At 44.9% G+C, this 18868-nt stretch overlaps 1 protein-coding gene across 1 annotated transcript in view; it reads right to left on the bottom strand.

Annotated features, from left to right (window-relative positions):
• LOC144499596 (matrix metalloproteinase-20-like) overlaps positions 1-18868 on the bottom strand; it is a 33714-nt gene that overhangs the window by 10230 nt on the left and 4616 nt on the right. The window contains exons 4-7 of the mRNA XM_078221734.1: positions 10561-10686; positions 8603-8764; positions 1690-1810; positions 1461-1594 (exon numbers count right to left, since the gene is read on the bottom strand). Of these exons, the coding sequence (XP_078077860.1) occupies positions 1461-1594; positions 1690-1810; positions 8603-8764; positions 10561-10686 (543 nt within the window). The remainder of the gene's footprint in view (positions 1-1460; positions 1595-1689; positions 1811-8602; positions 8765-10560; positions 10687-18868) is intronic.

The following is an 18868-nucleotide window of genomic DNA, read 5'->3' as shown; positions in this document are numbered from 1 at the left end:
TTTTTACCATTTAAATAAAGGTCCATTTTGCTGTTATTCCTACCAAAATGGATGACCTCACATTTACCAACATTGTACTCCATCTGCCAGACACTCGGCCACTCACTTAGACTATCTATATCCCTTTGCAGACTTTCAGCGTCCTCTGCACACTTTGCTCGGCCACCCATCTTAGTGTCATCTGCGAATTTTGACACACTACACTTTGTCGCCAACTCCGAATCATCTATGTAAATCGTAAACAATTGTGGTCCCAACACTGATCCCTGAGGCACACCACTAATCACTGATCGCAAACCAGAAAAACACCCATTTACCCCCGCTCTTTGCTTTCTGTTAGTTAACCAATCCTCTATCCATGCTAATACATTACCTGTAACACCATGCACCTTTATCTTATGTCGCAGTCTTTGGTACGGCATCTTGTCAAATGCCTTCTGGAAATCCAGATACACCACATCCACAGGTTCCCCATTATCCACTACACATGTAATGTTCTCAAAGAATTCCACTAAATTAGTCAAACATGACCTTCCCTTCATGAACCCATGCTGTGTCTTATAATGGGACAATTTATATCCAGATGTCTCGCTATTTCTTCCTTGATGATAGATTCAAGCATTTTCCCTATTATAGAAGTTAAGCTAACCAGCCTATAGTGATCCGCCTTTTGTCTACCTCCTCTTTTAAACAGTGGCGTCACATTTGCTGCTTTCCAATCTGCTGGAACCGCCCCAGAGTCCAGCGAATTTTGGTAAATTACCATTCGTGCAATTGTGATTTCTCCGGCCATGTCTTGTAGTACCCTGGGATGCATTCCATCAGGACCAGGAGACTTGTCCACCTTTAGCCCCATTAACTTGCCCAACACTACCTCTTTCGTGATAATGATAGTTTCTAGGTCCTCACCTGCCATAGCCTTCTTGTCAACGATTTTTGGCATGTTATTTGTGTCTTCCACTGTGAAGACCGACACAAAATACCTGTTCAATGCCTCAGCCATATTCTCATTTCCAGTTATTACATCCCCTTTTTCATCCTTTAAAGGACCAATGTTTACTTCAGCCACTCTTTTTCGTTTTATATATTTGTAGAAACTTTTGCTATCTGTTTTTATATTCTGAACTAGTTTACTCTCCTAATCCATCTTCCTTTTCTTCATAGCTTTTTTCATGGTTTTCTGCTGACCTTGAAAGATTTCCCAATCTTCTAGATTCCCACTAATCTTTGCCACTTTGTATGCATTTTCTTTCAATTTGATACCCTCCTTTATTTCCTTCGATATCCATGGCTGATTATCTCTTTTTCTACAGTCCTTCCTGATCACTGGTATATATCTTGTGTCCCTGCTGAAGTTATTTTTAATTTCTCACATAATGTCCTGTGATCAAAGTGCTCACTTTATTACACTGATTCAGTTCAGCTCCAATATCAAAGCAATATAGAATAACTTGCATTACCTTTGAAAAAGTAAATAGTATCTTCGTCAGGGATTTCACAAGCTGCATCAATATTTGATGGGAGGCCGATCCAGACATCTTGGATAGAGGTCAACTTGGGATTAGCCCTTTGTTGGTATGTACGCCAGAAGTATCTAATCAAGATTCAAAAACCAAAAACCATTAAATGAAGTTAAAGTACAATGAGAATGTCCAAATTATATAATTACATAAATAATGAAAGTTTTACTCATTATTGAAGAGCAAAATTTCTCCATGTGCCTTGGTGACAGCATCAAACGATATGGACACATCACATTTATCTGGTATTAGTGGTTCTGCTGATTTTTGGTAATATATTTGCATGGTTCCTAAAGAGGAAATGAAGTATACAGAACAAAGAAAAAAAGTTAAAGTTACCACAGAACAAAATGCTGACAGAACCTGGGCTTTTATCACCATTCCTTCACTGTCAGAGTAGAGCCCTTATCAACACCATTATATAAGCACCATCACAGCAGGAGTTGCAGTAAGAAGAAGACCCAGCCCCATCTTCTCAGGAAAACTAAAGATGGACATTAAAATTGGTTTTGTCAGCCTTATCCATATTGGGAAAAGAAATATTTCAAATGATTTCCCACCTAATATAACCAACAGATGTGTACAAATGGCAGGTGTCCCAGACTGCATACTGATGTTTGATTATTATTACATGCCACCTTTACTTCTAATTTCTTTCATTCTTCTTGTAGGGACAGATGCCCATGACAACCATGGCAGACTCTAGAGGAGACAAACTTGCTAACTTTAAAGCATGAGGAAGAAATCCTTTAAATCGCGGGGTGAGAGACAATGACCAGAACTTTCCCATCCCGCCCGCCACGGCAATCATAGCAGGCAGGGGCCGGACCATGTAAAGGTCCATTGACTTCGGGCAGGATTTTCTAGTTTTGGGGCGAGCACAGCCAGAAAATCCCAATAAAGCAGAACAATACACAAAAAAACAGCAGACTTGCTTCCAAGTCAGGCTTCAAATTCTGCTGATCTTCGTGTTATCCTCTTCTCTCATTGTTTAGTTGCCTAGAAGGAATATATTAAAACTCTGAACCACATCCCTTCATCTGTTGAAAGTTACATATAGAGGTTGTTCATCAGGACACTATAGAGAGTTGCCTTCCTCTTTCCTTTCTCTTGATGTAAGAGAAAGTTCACCTAATCCATTCCTGGGATGAAGGAGTCATCTCATGAAGAAAGGTTGAGCCTATACCCACTGAAGTTTAGAAGAATGAAGTGTGATCTGATTGAAACATATAAGATCCTGAGGGAACTTGAAAGGGTGGATACCAGGAGGATGTTTCCACTTGTGGGAGAGACTAGAACTCGGGGACATAGTTTAAGAATAAGAGTCTCTCTTTTAAGATAGAGATGAGGAATGTTTTCTCTCAGAGTGTAGTTAGTCTGTGGAATTCTCTTCCGCGAAAACAGTGGAGGCCAGATCATTGAATTTTATGGATTTTTAATCAATAAGGAATTCAAGGCCTCTGGAGGAAGAGACAGGAAAGTGCAATGATACCACAACCAGATCAAATGGCGGAGCAGGCTCAAAAGGCCAAATGTCCTCCTCCTTCTCCTCAATGTAAAAGCAAGCCAGTTCTCAGGACATCAGACATGTCAGCACTTAATAGCATACTTTATTTCTCGTTCTTTAATTTCAAGAATCAGTTGAAGCATTCATATCCCAGAGATTAAATTATTTCGCTTGGGAGTAAGCACCAGATCAGATATGAGTGAACAACACAGATATTGATGGTATGGAAGAAAGACGAACATGCTGTCTGTAGGGCTGATTTGTGTCCTATCAATGAGCCCAGAGATCTGGCCAATGCAAGGCAAGAGTATTTGAGGAGGAACAAGTGTTGATGTACTCAGCACAAACCACACCATCAATGCATTGAAGGAGATGACTTGGTCAGAGAAGTCCATTAATCCATCATGCAGCACATGTCAACTCCAAGTTACTTGCGGTCGTGTTTCATACCAAAGATCATAATGCCATAGAGGTCAGAGGATTCAGGCTGGAATGGGCTCGCTCTCTCATAGGCATTCAGAACTTGTAGAAAGAACAATGGCCAGGATTTTACAGCTTCATCACTTAACCCTAACCCACCCCCTCACCACCTCCCCAGGAAGATGTAACAGGCCATTTAAATTGCCAAGTACTTCAGCAGGACCATAATATCTCACCAGGTGGGAAAGTCCATAAAATTCCAGCCAAATGAGGTAACAATGGCACATAGTTAGCACTACTGTCTCATAGTACCAGGGACCCGGGTTCAATTCTGGCCTCAGATGATTCTCTGTGTGGAGTTTGCACGTTCTCCATGTGTCTGCGTGGGTTTCCTCTTGGTGCTCCGGATTCCTCCCAGAGTCCAAAGGTATGCAGGTTAGGTGGTCCTATTAAATTGCCCCTTCGTGTCAGAAGATTTTTAGGTTAGGTGGATTAGCCAATGTAACTGCCTGGAGTTATGGGGATAGGGAGAAGGGGAGGACCTGTTTGCGTACAGACTCGATGGGCTGGATGGCCCCTTCCAGCACTGTTGCGATTCTTGATTCTCTGGGTGGAACAATCCAACTGATCACATTAGATTTTGTCTTGGAATACCACACCAGTGGGGCCGTATGATCCATGGCCCCACTGGCCTTGATTACCCAGGGGTTATCCTGATACTTGCCCTTGTGGGAATGCAGACTGCCTTAAAATGAAGGGATTGTAAAAATTGTCTGGATGGTGAGGTAGATTTCCATAATTAGGTGCTGAAGGATTCAAAAGCTGAATAGTGTGATGAATAGTGTAATCCTTTCCTATTCACATAGATAGTGGCATTCTTCAGTAAATATGTCGTTCCGTGTGTATGAATGGAACCTTTGATATTTCCGGATGCCAAGAACTCCATAAAGCTGCACAGCACATTCATGATGCATGTGGTTGTCCATGAAGAGGATATGAAATTGCTTGTTCAAGTAAATGCAGCATCAGAGGTATGTTTTATGTATCAATGGACACCCGATTGGCTTAAGTTGTTGATGTTTTCAATGCAGCTGGAAACCATCCTCAAGCATCAACATACAAGGTGGTTTTGACCTTGACGGCCATTGGCAGTTCATGGCCTGTAGAAAGATTCAGCTGCAGGTCTGGTTGGAGTATGTGATGTCATTGCATCATGCCATCCCTTGTCAATCAGTCAATAAACACACTTCTTGTAACAAATTTATTTTTTAAATTCACATTTACTAGACATAAGCATAGCTGGCTGGGCCAGCATTTATTGCCCATCCTCAACTGCCCTCCATTTCAGAGGGCATTGCAGAATCAACCACATTTCTGGAGTCACATGTAGGCCAAACCAGGTAAGGACAGGAGATTTCCTTCCCTCAAAGACATGAGTGAACTTGATGGGTTTTTACAATGGTTTCATCAAACTTTTAATTCCAGATTCTTATTGAATTCAAACTTAACTATCTGCCACAAGTGGGATTTGAATCCCGGTCCCCAGATCTTGTATCTGGATTATGCAGTCCAGTGACAATATTGCTAGGTCACTGCATCCCCCAACCTCAGGTTATAGATTCTGCTGTGAGGAATTGTAGCAGGATTTGGGTGAAAAGTAATCTGCTTAGCATACCTCCCTAGATCCTAAAATTCCACCAAGAAAGCACAGATATGAGGGGATTCCGATGGGAAAGTGCATTTTGGCATTATTGGATCAACTGAGGGAAAGGCAGCACCAGAACAATTTCACAAATGTATTCAGGAAGAAAAAGCAAGAGAAACAGTTGAGGTATTACCAGGTGGTTTGACAGTCTTCCCACTGGACTTCACTCACGTCCAATTACTATTCAGCATCTAAAAATCCGAAATGCTCAGTTTATATGGATGAGTTGATCCATGGAGCAAGCTGAGAGGGGTGATTGAAGGCAGCAGTGCTGGTGAGAGATTAATTGAATTGTTTATTTATTTAATTAGTCAGCTAGTGTGTGTATTTTTTTGGCCTTTACTTTAACAGCAGTTTTTCAAGTTTAAAGTGAAAACTAGAAGTGGGCAGCAAAGGAGTCTGGGAAGGGTTTTTTAAGCGCGTGAAGTATAAAAGGTAGGCTGCAGTATACAGCGGGCAGCGTCGGGAGTGGGCAGTGGAGTGTGTGGGAAGCAGAGTGTGAGCTATAAGACTTTGGCTCACAGGGCTTAGGCTGAAAGGGCGAGTAGGGGTGAGTTGAATTCATTTTTGCACTTTCTACCTGGTACTGGCAAGGTATCTAGAGGGGATGGGTGTGCAGGCAGTGCAATGTTCCTCTTGCACTATGTTTGAGGTGAGGGACGATGACAGTGTCCCTGCTGATTACACCTGTGGGAAGTGCACCCATCTGCAGCTCCTCCAAAACCGTGTTAGGGAACTGGAGCTGGAGTTGGATGAACTTAGGATCATCAGGGACGCAGAGATGGCCATAGACACAAGCTTTAGGAATACAGTTACTCCGAGGATTGAAAACAGATGGGTGACGGTGAGAGGGGCTGGGAGGAAGCAGTCCGTGCAGGGATCCCCGGTGGTCGTTCCCCTTAGCAACAAGTATTCCGCTTTGGATACGGTTGAGGGGGATGACATACCAGTGGGGAGCCGCAGTGAGAATTAGGGGGCATAAGTTGGGAACAGAAACTGTCAGAGAAAGGAACTAATGAAAAGTGGAACTTTTTCAAGGAACAAATACTGGATGTCCTTGATAGGTATGTCCCTGTCAGGCAGGGAGGAAATGGCCGAGTGAGGGAACCATGGTTCACAAAAGAGGTGGAATGTCTTGTGAAAAGGAAGAGGGAAGCTTATGTAGGGATGAGGAAACAAGGTTCAGATGGCTCGATTGAGGGTTACAAGTTAGCAAGGAATGAGCTGAAAAAGGGGCTTAGGAGAGCTAGGAGGGGACATGAGAAGTCCTTGGCGGGTCGGATCAAGGAAAACCCCAAGGCTTTTTACTCTTATGTGAGGAATAAAAGAATGACCAGGGTGAGGTTAGGGCCGGTCAAGGACAGTAGTGGGAACTTGTGTATGGAGTCAGTAGAGATAGGCGAGGTGATGAATGAATACTTTTCTTCAGTGTCCACCAAGGAGAGGGGCCATGTTTTTGAGGAAGAGAAGGTGTTACAGGCTAATAGGCTGGAGGAAATAGATGTTCGGAGGGAGGATGTCTTGGCAGTTTTGAATAAACTGAAGGTCGATAAGTCCCCTGGGCCTGATGAAATGTATCCTAGGATTCTGTGGGAGGCAAGGGATGAGATTGCAGCGCCTTTGGCTTTGATCTTTGGGTCCTCGCTGTCCACGGGGATGGTGCCAGAGGGCTGGAGAATGGCGAATGTTGTTCCTCTGTTTAAGAAAGGGAATAGAAATGACCCTGGTAATTATAGACCGGTTAGTCTGACTTCGGTGGTTGGTAAATTGATGGAAAGGGTCCTTAGGGATGAGATTTACGACCATTTAGAAAGATGCGGATTAATCCGAGATAGTCAGCACGGATTCGTGAAGGGCAAGTCGTGCCTCACAAATTTGATAGAATTTTTTGAGGAGGTAACTAAGTGTGTTGATGAAGGTAGGGCAGTTGATGTCATATACATGGATTTTAGTAAGGCGTTTGATAAGGTCCCCCATGGTCGGCTTATGATGAAAGTGAGGAGGTGTGGGATAGAGGGAAAGTTGGCCGATTGGATAGGTAACTGGCTGTCTGACCGAAGACAGAGGGTGGTGGTCGATGGAAAATTTTCGGATTGGAGGCAGGTTGCTAGCGGTGTGCCGCAGGGATCAGTGCTTGGTCCTCTGCTCTTTGTGATTTTTATTAATGACTTAGAGGAGGGGGCTGAAGGGTGGATCAGTAAATTTGCTGATGACACCAAGATTGGTGGAGTAGTGGATGAGGTGGAGGGCTGTTGTAGGCTGCAAAGAGACATAGATAGGATGCAAAGCTGGGCTGAAAAATGGCAAATGGAGTTTAACACTGATAAATGTGAGGTGATTCATTTTGGTAGGACAAATTTAAATGTGGATTACAGGGTCAAAGGTAGGGTTCTGAAGACTGTGGAGGAACAGAGAGATCTTGGGGTCCATATCCACAGATCTCTAAAGGTTGCCAGTCAAGTGGATAGAGCTGTGAAGAAGGCATATAGTGTGTTAGCTTTTATTAACAGGGGGTTGGAGTTTAAGAGCCGTGGGGTTATGCTGCAACTGTACAGGACCTTGGTGAGACCACATTTGGAATATTGTGTGCAGTTCTGGTCACCTCACTATAAGAAGGATGTGGAAGCGCTGGAAAGAGTGCAGAGGAGATTTACCAGGATGCTGCCTGGTTTGGAGGGTAGGTCATATGAGGAAAGGTTGAGGGAGCTAGGGCTGTTCTCTCTGGAGCGGAGGAGGCTGAGGGGAGACTTAATAGAGGTGTATAAAATGATGAAGGGGATAGATAGAGTGAACGTTCAAAGACTATTTCCTCGGGTGGATGGAGCTATTACAAGGGGGCATAACTATAGGGTTCGTGGTGGGAGATACAGGACGGATATCAGAGGTAGGTTCTTTACGCAGAGAGTGGTTGGGGTGTGGAATGGACTGCCTGCAGTGATAGTGGAGTCAGACACTTTAGAAACATTTAAGCGGTTATTGGATAGGCACATGGAGCACACCAGGATGATAGGGAGTGGGATAGCTTGATCTTGGTTTCAGATGAAGGTCGGCACAACATCGTGGGCCGAAGGGCCTGTTCTGTGCTGTACTGTTCTATGTTCTATGTTCTATGAGTCTTGGAAAGAGTGACACCCAAGCAAAAGTGACAGAAAATAGAGTCCATGATATCGTCCTGTTATTTTCACCTCAAGTAGATGAATCAGTTCTCATGTAAGGAACATGGGCAGCGTCTATTGTGGAACTATGAAAATTAAGTTTGCAAGAGTGGGCAAGATGAAGAATTGTTAGGGATCTTTTGCAACAGACGTCCATTTAGTTTCCCAATTAGTTGTATCTGCTTAAATGCACAAATCAGGAAGTAACAACTGGAAAACCTTCGGTTTTGAAAAATAGGCACTCATTTAACAAGCTCTTTGCCATTTGTCATATCAAAAAACAATTTGATCATACCATACAGATTTTGCACTGCCCTGATATCATCCCAAGAAAGAGACAATATATTTGATTGATGGTGTTTATACGTGGGGTACATCACAGCAGATCGATGTTTGGAATGACCAAGCCCCAATGCATGACCAAATTCATGGGTAGCAACGTGAAACAGGTTGACACCTGCAAAGGAAATAATTAATTATGTCATGGACAAATTCAAAACACATAAAAAGCCAGTAAGAGTTAATAGCCTAGATACGACTGTCCATATCAACAGTTGTACATGTGACATGTTGCTGTGATATTTCTCAATCTGCTACATTAACACAAACATTTATTTGAAATTGTTTAGTGCAATCGTGGTGATAGTAATTTCTGAGTGAATGAGGTGATTGTTCGAGGACACATTGTGTAAATGCTTTTCCCAAGGAAATAATCTAACTTTTCAAACACATCCACGCCACAGTTTATTATCTGCTTGCAAAAACCGAAGCTTTTGTGACGTTCTCTCATATAGTCTCACATAGCATTCAGACCACGGAGACAGGGCGTTTGATTCAACAGCTCCATGCCAGTGTTTATATCACATCGAATCCCATCAATATATTCCACTGCTGCTTTCTCCCATTTATTTATCCAGCTTCCCCTTAAATGGATCAATGCCTCAACTACTCCTTTGTGACAGTGAGTTCTCACAGTAAATGTATCTTTTGTTCTAGCTGCACTTTATTTGCATCAGGTTTAATGTGCCACATGTCCTGACTAACAATACAGCCTGAAATTTTTACCAGCTTCCTCTGCTTTCTCCTGTAATAGAGGCATCTGCTCCAATGAGCACTCATGAAAAAAACCTGCAGTGACACAAATCAGGATTTCCAAATTGACTGGAATTTGCTCCCAACAAGGTCAAACCTAACAGAGTTTCAAACTGGACAACAAAGTGTTTTCTCCCATTAGCTTTAAGAGTGGAAAACACCGATTAAGAAGGCTGAGGAATTCTTTAACTTAAGTCTGCTCACAATAACAGTGCAATCACTTCTCGGCCTTTTGGCTAAGATCAAGTGTAGCATGATCGGCAGCCCATGGTCGGCCCCACTTGGTTGAGGTCATTAGGTTACGCTGAGGCTTCAAATGTTTCATATGAAGCAATTTTTAAAAGCGGCATCTCGGCCTTTTGGCTAAGATGCAAATGAGCTCAAGTCTTGGAGGAGGAACCTCCCCCTTCTCCAATCAGCTTGGCTCATGTAGATCGGGCCCAGGACAGGGTGGTTTGATCGCTCGCCCTGTCTTGTCAGCCTGGATCTGAAATGTCTCAACTTGTTGAGACTCTGAATTGGATTTGATTTGATTGAATTGGAAAAGTATAAAAAATAAAAAATAAAACACTGCAATCTCGGCCTTTTGGCTGGGATCAAGTGTAGTATGGATTGGATGCTGCACTTGGTCAAGGTCATTGGGTTGCATTTAAGCTTCATATTCATATGAAGCAATTTTTTAAAGCGGCATCTCCGCCTTTTGGCTAAGATGCAAATGAGATCAAGCCTTGGAGGAGGAAACCTCCCCCTCCTCCAATCAGCTTGGCTCATGTAGATCAGGCCCAAGACAGGTGTGAAGGCCCTGTCTTGTCAGCTTGGATCGGAAATGTCTCAGCTTGTTGAAACTCTGAATTGGACTTGATTTGATTGAATTGGAAAAGTATTAAAAAAAACACTGCAATGAAGCGACTGTGAAAATCCTCTGGATTGCTTCTCGCACTTGCTTATGCTTCCAAGAAAGAAACTGGCCACTCAGATGGGCAAGGGATCACTACACATTTCATTGTGGAGATACCTACCTAAAAGAAGACTTACATAGATTAGCAAAACCAATTAGATTAGTCCATACCTGTGCAAGTTGGACAACCCCTATAAATACATGTAGCCCTCACTACAAATCTGAGATTTCATTTGGATTTAGTGAATATTCAGTGTCTTTACCATAGCGTCTCACTGTCCATTTCTCATCCCGATCAAAGTGAATATTCCCTCCAATACCCGGTGCAGGTGAAAATGCGTGAGCCAAAGTCCCTCCACGCCCGTCAAATGGAAAATTGTCACCATGAGCTGACAAAAGGATGAAATAAGAACAGAGCAATGTCAGAAATAACTGCAGTTAGATTGCTTTATTGACCAAGATGTTGGGGGTGATTTTCAGCCTGAGTTCGCCGTCAGAGAGAATGGTGACACAGGCGGAAAATCCAGAGAGAATCAGGAAACACGAGGGATCGCTTTTTCCCGACCCTCGCTGGTAACGTCATGAGGTTCACACCCACAAAAGGTGAAAACCTTATTTTAATGGATTTGAAAACATTTGAACATCATTGCCCAGCTCCCTTCCCCCCACCACATGTTCAACCATGTGGGGAAGAGGGCTCTATTTATGTGAGGTGGGGGGGTTGGAGAACAGGCCCCGCCCCACCAGAGTAAACCCTGTCCACTCATTTGTTTTCACTCTGAGAGGCTGAAGATCTGGAGAGAAAACCAGTCTGTGCAACTGGAGGGCTAGACACTGGTTTTCAGTCTGAGCTGACACTATATGGTAAGGTTCCACCCCATGGCCTTAAATCACTATACTACTTAATTTATGCTCAAGAGCAGCCATAATAAGGATAAAAATGTTAACATTCATTATTCATTGATCAGTATTGCTGCTATAATGAGTTTATCCTATTGCAAACTGCATGGTTGCATTATATTTGATTCAAAAGCTAACTGGACAGAATCAGAATGCTGAGAAATAAGTTTAACAACAACAACAAATGATTATTATCTTGAACATAATCAAGCAGTCCAAGGTGTTTCACAAACAAAAACAAATCAACACTGAGACACTGAATGAAATGACCAAGAAACGTGATCAAAGAGGTTAGTTTTAAGGAGTGTCTTAAAAGCAAGGTGGGCAGGCTTGGGAGGAATTCCTTGAATTAGGGCCCAGGAAACCAATGATGGAGCAATTCAAATCAGCTTTGCTTAAGGCACCAGAATTAGAAGAACTCAGGTATCTTGGAGTGTTGTGGGCTGGAGGAGATTACAGAGATAGGGAAAGACCATGAAAGGTTTTGAAAACAAAGGTGTTGTTTAATCAGCAGTCCATGTCAGTCAGCGACAAGGGGCAATGGATGAACGGGTGTCAAAAAAATTTGGACAATTTCAAATTTACAGAAAGAGTAGAATGTGGGAGTTTGGCAGGCAGTACTTTGGAGTACTCAAGTGAAGATTGCATGGCTAAGGGTTTCAGCAGCTGAGGATGGGTGGCGCAGTCAGACAGTGTTAATGAGGTAGAAATTGGCGGTCTTGGAGATGGTCTAGCGAGGTGGGCAGAAGCTCCTCCAAGGGTCAAATATAATACCATTGTGAATAGTCTGCTTCAGACTCAGACAATTGCCAGGAAGAGGCAAGCTTTACGGTGAGGACTAAAGATAATGGTTTCTGTCCTCCCAATGTTTATTCAAGGAAACAGTGGGAAGTTTTGGGACATCATGGTGGAGTGGAACTGGGAATTGTCAGTATACTTCAGATATTTTCCCTCTGTTTTTGATGATTTCACTGAGGGGCAGCGCGTAGATGGAAATAGAAGGATAGATCCTTTGGGGAGACCAGAGGTAAATATATGGGAGCTGGAAGAGAAGCTTTTGTTGACTGTGGTTTGGCTACAATTATATTGATGAGAATGGAAAAAAGCTGACAGCAATCCCACCAAGCTGGAAGGCAAAGCAGAGGTGTTGGAGATGGATAGTATGAGTAACCATGCCAAAGGCTCCAGCAGGGTTGACAAGGACAAAGAGTGATTGTTTACATTTGAATTTGGCTAGACCCAGTTAAACTGTAGCAGAGGTGGAAACTTCATTGGATGGCCTCAGACATAGAATGTGAAGCATTTGATCTTCAGCTGTGGTGGGATGAATACAATTCGTTTTGGCATTGCTGAATTATGAACTCAAGAGTTTTAAGTTGAGAGTCTTTCTATGAGCAAATCTTTTTTTTTTATTCGTTCGTGAGCCATGGACATCAGTGACTGGCCAGCATTTATTGTGTGGAGATGCCGGCGTTGGACTGGGGTGAACACGGTAAGAAGTCTCACAGCACCAGGTTAAAGTCCAACAGGTTTATTTGGTAGCAAATACCATAAGCTTTCGGAGCACTGCTTTTTGTCTGTTTGTACTGTTTGAGAGCACATTTCCACTCCATCTGACGAAGTAGCAGTGCTCCGAAAGCTTATGGTATTTGCTACCAAATAAACCTGCTGGACTTTAACCTGGTGTTGTGAGACTTCTTACAGCATTTATTGCCCATCCCTAGTTGCCCTTAGAGGGCAGTTGAGAGTCAACCACATTCTGTGGCTCTGGAGTCACATGTAGGCCGAACCAGGTAAGGAAGGCAGATTCCTTTCCTAAAGGACATTAGTGAACCAGATGGGTTTTTCCAACAGTCAACAAATGGTTTCATGATCATCAGTAGATTCTTAATTCCAAATCTGGTATCGGCAAAATTCTGATGAGGACCAAGATGTAAATGGGGTGGATCTCAGTTTGGCTCTGATTCTGCTCCATTTGTACCCAGAAGAGAAGTTTCTGTGGGGTAGGGGATAGATATATCTTCTCTTTATCTCCTGCTGTCGATGGGACATGATGAAGTAATTCCATGATCCTGCTGGAATTCAGCCCTATATGTCCTTGTTAGGTCTTAATGGAGCTCAATGTCAGCATGACTGTCAGAGACACATATTGAAAAAGCCCATTTGTTCAGCAGGAAATTGTTAATAACCCTGAAAGGAATCAATTATCCTCAGGTTCTTTAGGTTCTTTACGCAGAGAGTGGTTGGGGTGTGGAATGGACTGCCTGCAGTGATAGTGGAGTCAGACACTTTAGGAACATTTAAGCGGTTATTGGATAGGCACATGGAGCACACCAGGATGATAGGGAGTGGGATAGCTTGATCTTGGTTTCAGATAAAGCTCGGCACAACATCATGGGCCGAAGGGCCTGTTCTGTGCTGTACTGTTCTATGTTCTCACCGGAACTGTCATCAACTCCATTCCAAAGAAGAATAATTGGACCTGGATTACTGGACTCTTCCCGAACTTTCTCCCCACCATTTGTAGCAGAGTTATTTTATATATTTCTATCAATAAGAATGTCAGGGATCTGGCAATGATTCACCCGAGCATGTGAACAACACCTTTGTTGAATTTGGAAAAGGGTGGTTTTGTAGCAACTGCCTAGATAGAGATACATCCAGTGAGATTCTCTGCCTAACTCCAGGAGACTTTAGGTTGGATGCAGGTTTCTCATTTGTCTGCCATTAGTGTCACTAGGGACACATATTGGGTCTTCTACATTGTGGATGCGAACTGGAGGTGACTGTGAGCCTCCACTGTTCCTGACTGCCTTTGGAAGTCCAGACTATGAAACACTTCCATCTCTTGCCAGGCAATCACAAAACTGTGCAGAAAGGCAAGAGCCGAGGAACCCCTGATGAAGGGAATTTCTGTTCCTGATGGTGTCTCATCATATTGACAATGCCCATGTTGGCATCAAGCCATGGAGAGCATCCGAAGCATTTCACTGCAAGGCTGGAACCAATGCATTTTTGGTTCCTGGTGTTAGTTCTGAGGAAGCTGAGTGAACTCAAAATCCTGCTGGAATGAGCTGTTGATTTTCAGGGTTAAGGTGATATAAATTCTCTTTCAAATTCCAGTTGATAAAATTTAAATGATTTGTTTCGCTTTCTTTATGGTCTTCTGTTTCTCCCTGCTCTGTATTTCTCTCCTATTCTCTTTCTGGTCTTTATTTCTTTCCTATTCCCTCTCTGCTCTTTATTTCTCTCCTATACTCTTCTGTTCACATCAAGTAGTTCAGTCTGGCCTAATTCCTGCACATTGGGAGAATTTTATCTGTATATTTTGTCACCTTCTAATCCAATATGACTTTGGCAGAAGATGCATATGAACACTGAATGAAGGACTGAAAGGTTGAGCTGTTTGTCTGAGGTTTCCGCAATTCCTCTGTCAAAATTACCATGGAGGAGCAGGAGAGCGCTCTTGGAAATTCACACCCTTAAGCATCTTAATTGTCTGCAAATACAGCAATGTTCAATTGCTAAGGGACAATTGAGGCTAGATTTTCCATTTGGGGAATGTCCTTAGCAAGTTACACAAGAATTTGCAATTGCCAATATCAGATTGTCTGTATCCTCTGTTGGTTTTGAAATCAAAATAATTAACAGATTAGACACTACCTCCAGGCATTATTAACGTTAACAATTCTGAATTTACCTTTTGGGGTCGGCAGGACCTACAACATTTTATCGAATATAATGCCTGCAGTAGCCTAAGGGTTCTAAATAAATGGCTTGTGAGGAAAGCTGCAAGCTAGCTGGCAAATTTGGGAGACCTGAGGCAGCTTACTACCAGTGGAGCAAGACCAAGGAGGGAGGCTTGGCTGGGCATGCAATGACGCAAGCCACAAGATGCAATTGAAGGTGCTGGCCAAGGTGGCAGCACATCACAAGCATCTGTCTGTATAGTCACTCAGTGGCAGAAAGAGTTAAATGATCTCACCAGATCCACAAAGATGAGAGGAACCAGCTACAGTTTGCAAAAACCAACATAAATATATCTGTCATTTTAATCATTGTGTTGCTAGAATCACTTAACAGCAATACCCAATGCTGCAGCTTCCGGTACTTCCTGCACAGTGTTATCCAGGTCATGGGAGATATCCCAGTATTCCCACAAGAGGATGGAGTTGGCCTGTCATTCCTCTTTCTATCGGACAATGGAACTTACTTTCCAAAAAAAAAGCCTCACCAGCTACTCACTTCTCTTCTTCAATATTAACCAAAATGCTTTACTTAACCCGTATTCTCAGCACATTTTGAAAAATTTCCCAGCTTCTTTACTAATTGCCGAACTTTGGAGAAACCCAAGAGGTTTCTACATCCAAAAGCTTGGCTGAAAGTGTTTCTTCATTTACATAAATAATTAAAATACTGCCAATGCTGAAAATCTAAAACAAAAACAGTAAATGCTAGAACAACTCAACGGGTCCGGCAGCCTTTGTCCAGAGTGAAACAGAGTGAAAGTTTACTCAGTGGCAGCACACATTAAATGTAATTGCTGGCTGCAAACATCAAAGCTACACTGGACAGGAGGCATGTGCAGCAAGTTAGGATTGCTGAGAATCATAGAATCGTAGAATCCCTACAGTACAGGAGGAGGTCATTCGGCCCATCGAGTCTGCACCAACCACTATCCCACCCTGGCCCTATTCCCGTAAACCCACATATTTACCCTGCTAATCCCGAGACACTAAGGGCCCGATTTTACCATCAAGTTGCTCCCGTTTTGGGGCAGGAAAACTTGGTAAAGTCGGGCAAGAGGCGATTAGCACAATCCGTGCACACCTCCACGCCAGTTCCCCCTTTACCAAGGGCCAAATATGGCCGCCGTCTGGACCGCACCCGAAACGGGCGCCACGTCAATTTAAATGCATTTGCATCTATTTAAATTGACTTAATGGGCTAAACGCCCAAACTTGCCAGCACTTCCCCCTTTACCGCCGTGTTCACCCGTCTAGATTCGGCGCAAAACAGACATGGTCTGCAAAAGTCTGATTCGGGCGCTCCATCTTCTGAGGAGGTACGTTCAGAGCTTCCGGTGGCTCTCTGACTAGATTGGTAGTGGGGGAGGGGATGGAGGGCAGTGGGTCAGATGGCACTCTGATGGGGGGGGGGGAGGGGGGGAGGCAGGTCAGATGACTCTCTGGTGGGGGAGGGAGGGAGACGGGGTCAGATGGCTCTCTGGTGGGGGGGAAGCGGGTCAGATGGCTCTCTGGTGGGAGGGAGGGAGGTGGGTCTGATGGCTCTCTGGTGGGAGAGGGAGGGAGGGAGACGGGTCAGATGGCTCTCTGGTGGGGGGGAAGGCGGGTCAGGTGGCTCTCTGGTGAAGGGGAGGAAGGCGGGTCTGATGGCTCTCTGGTGGGAGAGGGAGGGAGAGAGACAGGTCAGGTGGCTCTCTGGTGGGGGGGAGGCAGGTCAGATGGCTCTCTGGTGGGGGGTAGGAGGTGGGTCTGATGGCTCTCTGGTGGGGGGGAGGTAGGTGGGTCAGATGGCTCTCTGGTGGGGTGACGGGGGCAGGGGCAGGGGGGCAAGGTGAGTCTGCTGCCACTCTGCGTGCGTTGGTGGGGGGAAAGGGGGGTCAGCTGCTACTCTGTGTGTGATCAGTGGGGGGGAGGGGCAATGGTCCACGATCAGTCTGGGTGGTGGGAAGGTGGGGGGATAAGGGGGTCAGTTATGTTGTGGGGATGGGGCAATGTCTGTGAGCACTGGGGGGGGGGGGTGGCATTATCTGGCCCAGGAGTGATGTGGGAGGGGAGTGTTTCTCTTTTTTTTTCCTGTGCATGTGCAGTTGGAGGTACCAATCGGAGCTGCAGGGTTTCGGGTGCGTTAAGCCCCGCCCACAAGCCTCTGCAGTGCGATTCAGAATCGCTGATATTTTTTCAGGCAGAGTGTGTATGGGGGTGCCTGAGAACAGGTCTAAAAGTCGGATCTGAAACACTCCCAGTTTCAAGTCCGCCCAGCACTTCGAATGAAAATGGTAAAATAGGGCCTGAAGAGTCAATTTAGCATGGCCAATCAATCTAACCCGCACATCTTTGGACTGTGGGAGGAAACCAGAGCCCCTGGAGGAAAGCCACGCAGACACAGGGAGAATGTGCAAACTCCACACAGACAATGACCCGAGTCCAGAATTGAACCCGGATCCCTGGTGCTGTGAGGCAGCAGTACTAACCACTGAGCCACCGAGAAGCAGAGCGGGATCGTTGAGAAGCAGGACAAGATCGCTCTGATGCAGGCTGGATCACTGTGAACCACATTGGATCACGAAACTGAAGCAGGAAAATGAAAAAATCAAGCTGAAATTGTAAGGAGGCTGATTAGCTGCTGTGTATTGAGGTGGAATTTTACGAGATTTTTTCGAAGTGTCCAGCTAGTCTGAAAATGGGAGAGTCCCTGATCTGTTTTTTGGGCGGGTTTTCACGTCTAATCTTATGCACTCTGTCTCTGAAATTTTGGACTGATCTATTTCTGGCTCGAGAGGCTGTGAAGCGGGGCTTAATTCACCAGACAGCCTGTAGAGGGAGGCATTGCGCACGTGCAGACCTCTAATGCTGCACATGTGCATTAACAATACCACCAGTCTGACAGACAGAGAGAGAGCTGCCAGGCCCTGTTACTGCAGGCAGCCTCAACCAGCTCACACCCAATGATCACGGGGGTCCGTGGCCTGAGTTGCAGCCCCCTTCGACACCCCCACCACCCAGACCGATTATGGTGCCCCTCTCTCCCCCACCAATCGCAGCCCCCTTCCCTCCTCCCCCACCGATCACGGACCCCCTCCCTCCCCCACCAATCGCGTGCAGAGTGGCAGCAGGCAAATCTTCCCCACATACCCTGCCACCGCAGGCCCCAGCCCCACAGACACCGTTCCCACAGGCTCTGCCCCCCCACCCCCCATGGGCCCCACCAACTATAGGCCCCGCCCCCAGCGCTGCCTGGTGGGCATTGCCCAGGTGCCAGGCTGACATTGCCAAGATGCCAGGGTGTCATTGCCAGTCTGGCACTGCCCAAGGGACACCCCCGCCTTGCACACAGCCTCCCTGGGGGGCCTCAATGGCCTCCAGTTCCATCGGCGAGACCAACATGACTTTTTCCCCGTTCATGGAAAGCAGGTGCTTTCCTTGCCGGACAGAACCTTTCCCAGCGAAGCCATAAAGGCAAGTGAGCCCAGACAATTGAGCGCCAGGCTCACTAAACACATGGAAATCAGCATTTCAATAAATTTCAATAAATTAATCAGCCTCTTGTCCACTTCCAGCGAGCAGCTGACCACGCTGGAATTCTGGGTGTCATAAAATCACACCGGTCGCAAAAACCGGCGCCCATCACGCTAGCTGCTTTACACCTGATTTTACGGCATTCTCCCACCGCAAAACGGGCAGAAAGTGGCAGTACCATTCCGCCCTTGTAGTTTTGTTTCCCTTTCTACAAAGTAGGCAGTTAGCCTAAGAAGCAGGGATTTTTTTTTAGAAATGTACTGTTATTTAGTGTGAAATAAAACATTTCAGTTAACCTGCCAATACCGAAGACGTGAGTAGCTGGTGAGGCTTATTTTTAGAAAGTGAGTTCTATTATCTGATAGAAAGAGAAATGGCAATCTGGCTCGCGGGGGGCGCAAACCTGTTT

This window comes from Mustelus asterias, chromosome 10, assembly GCF_964213995.1.
Source record: "Mustelus asterias chromosome 10, sMusAst1.hap1.1, whole genome shotgun sequence".
Lineage (NCBI taxonomy): Eukaryota > Metazoa > Chordata > Chondrichthyes > Carcharhiniformes > Triakidae > Mustelus > Mustelus asterias.
The sequence above is the reverse complement of the archived record's forward strand: the minus strand, read 5'-3'. Positions and strand labels throughout refer to the sequence as shown.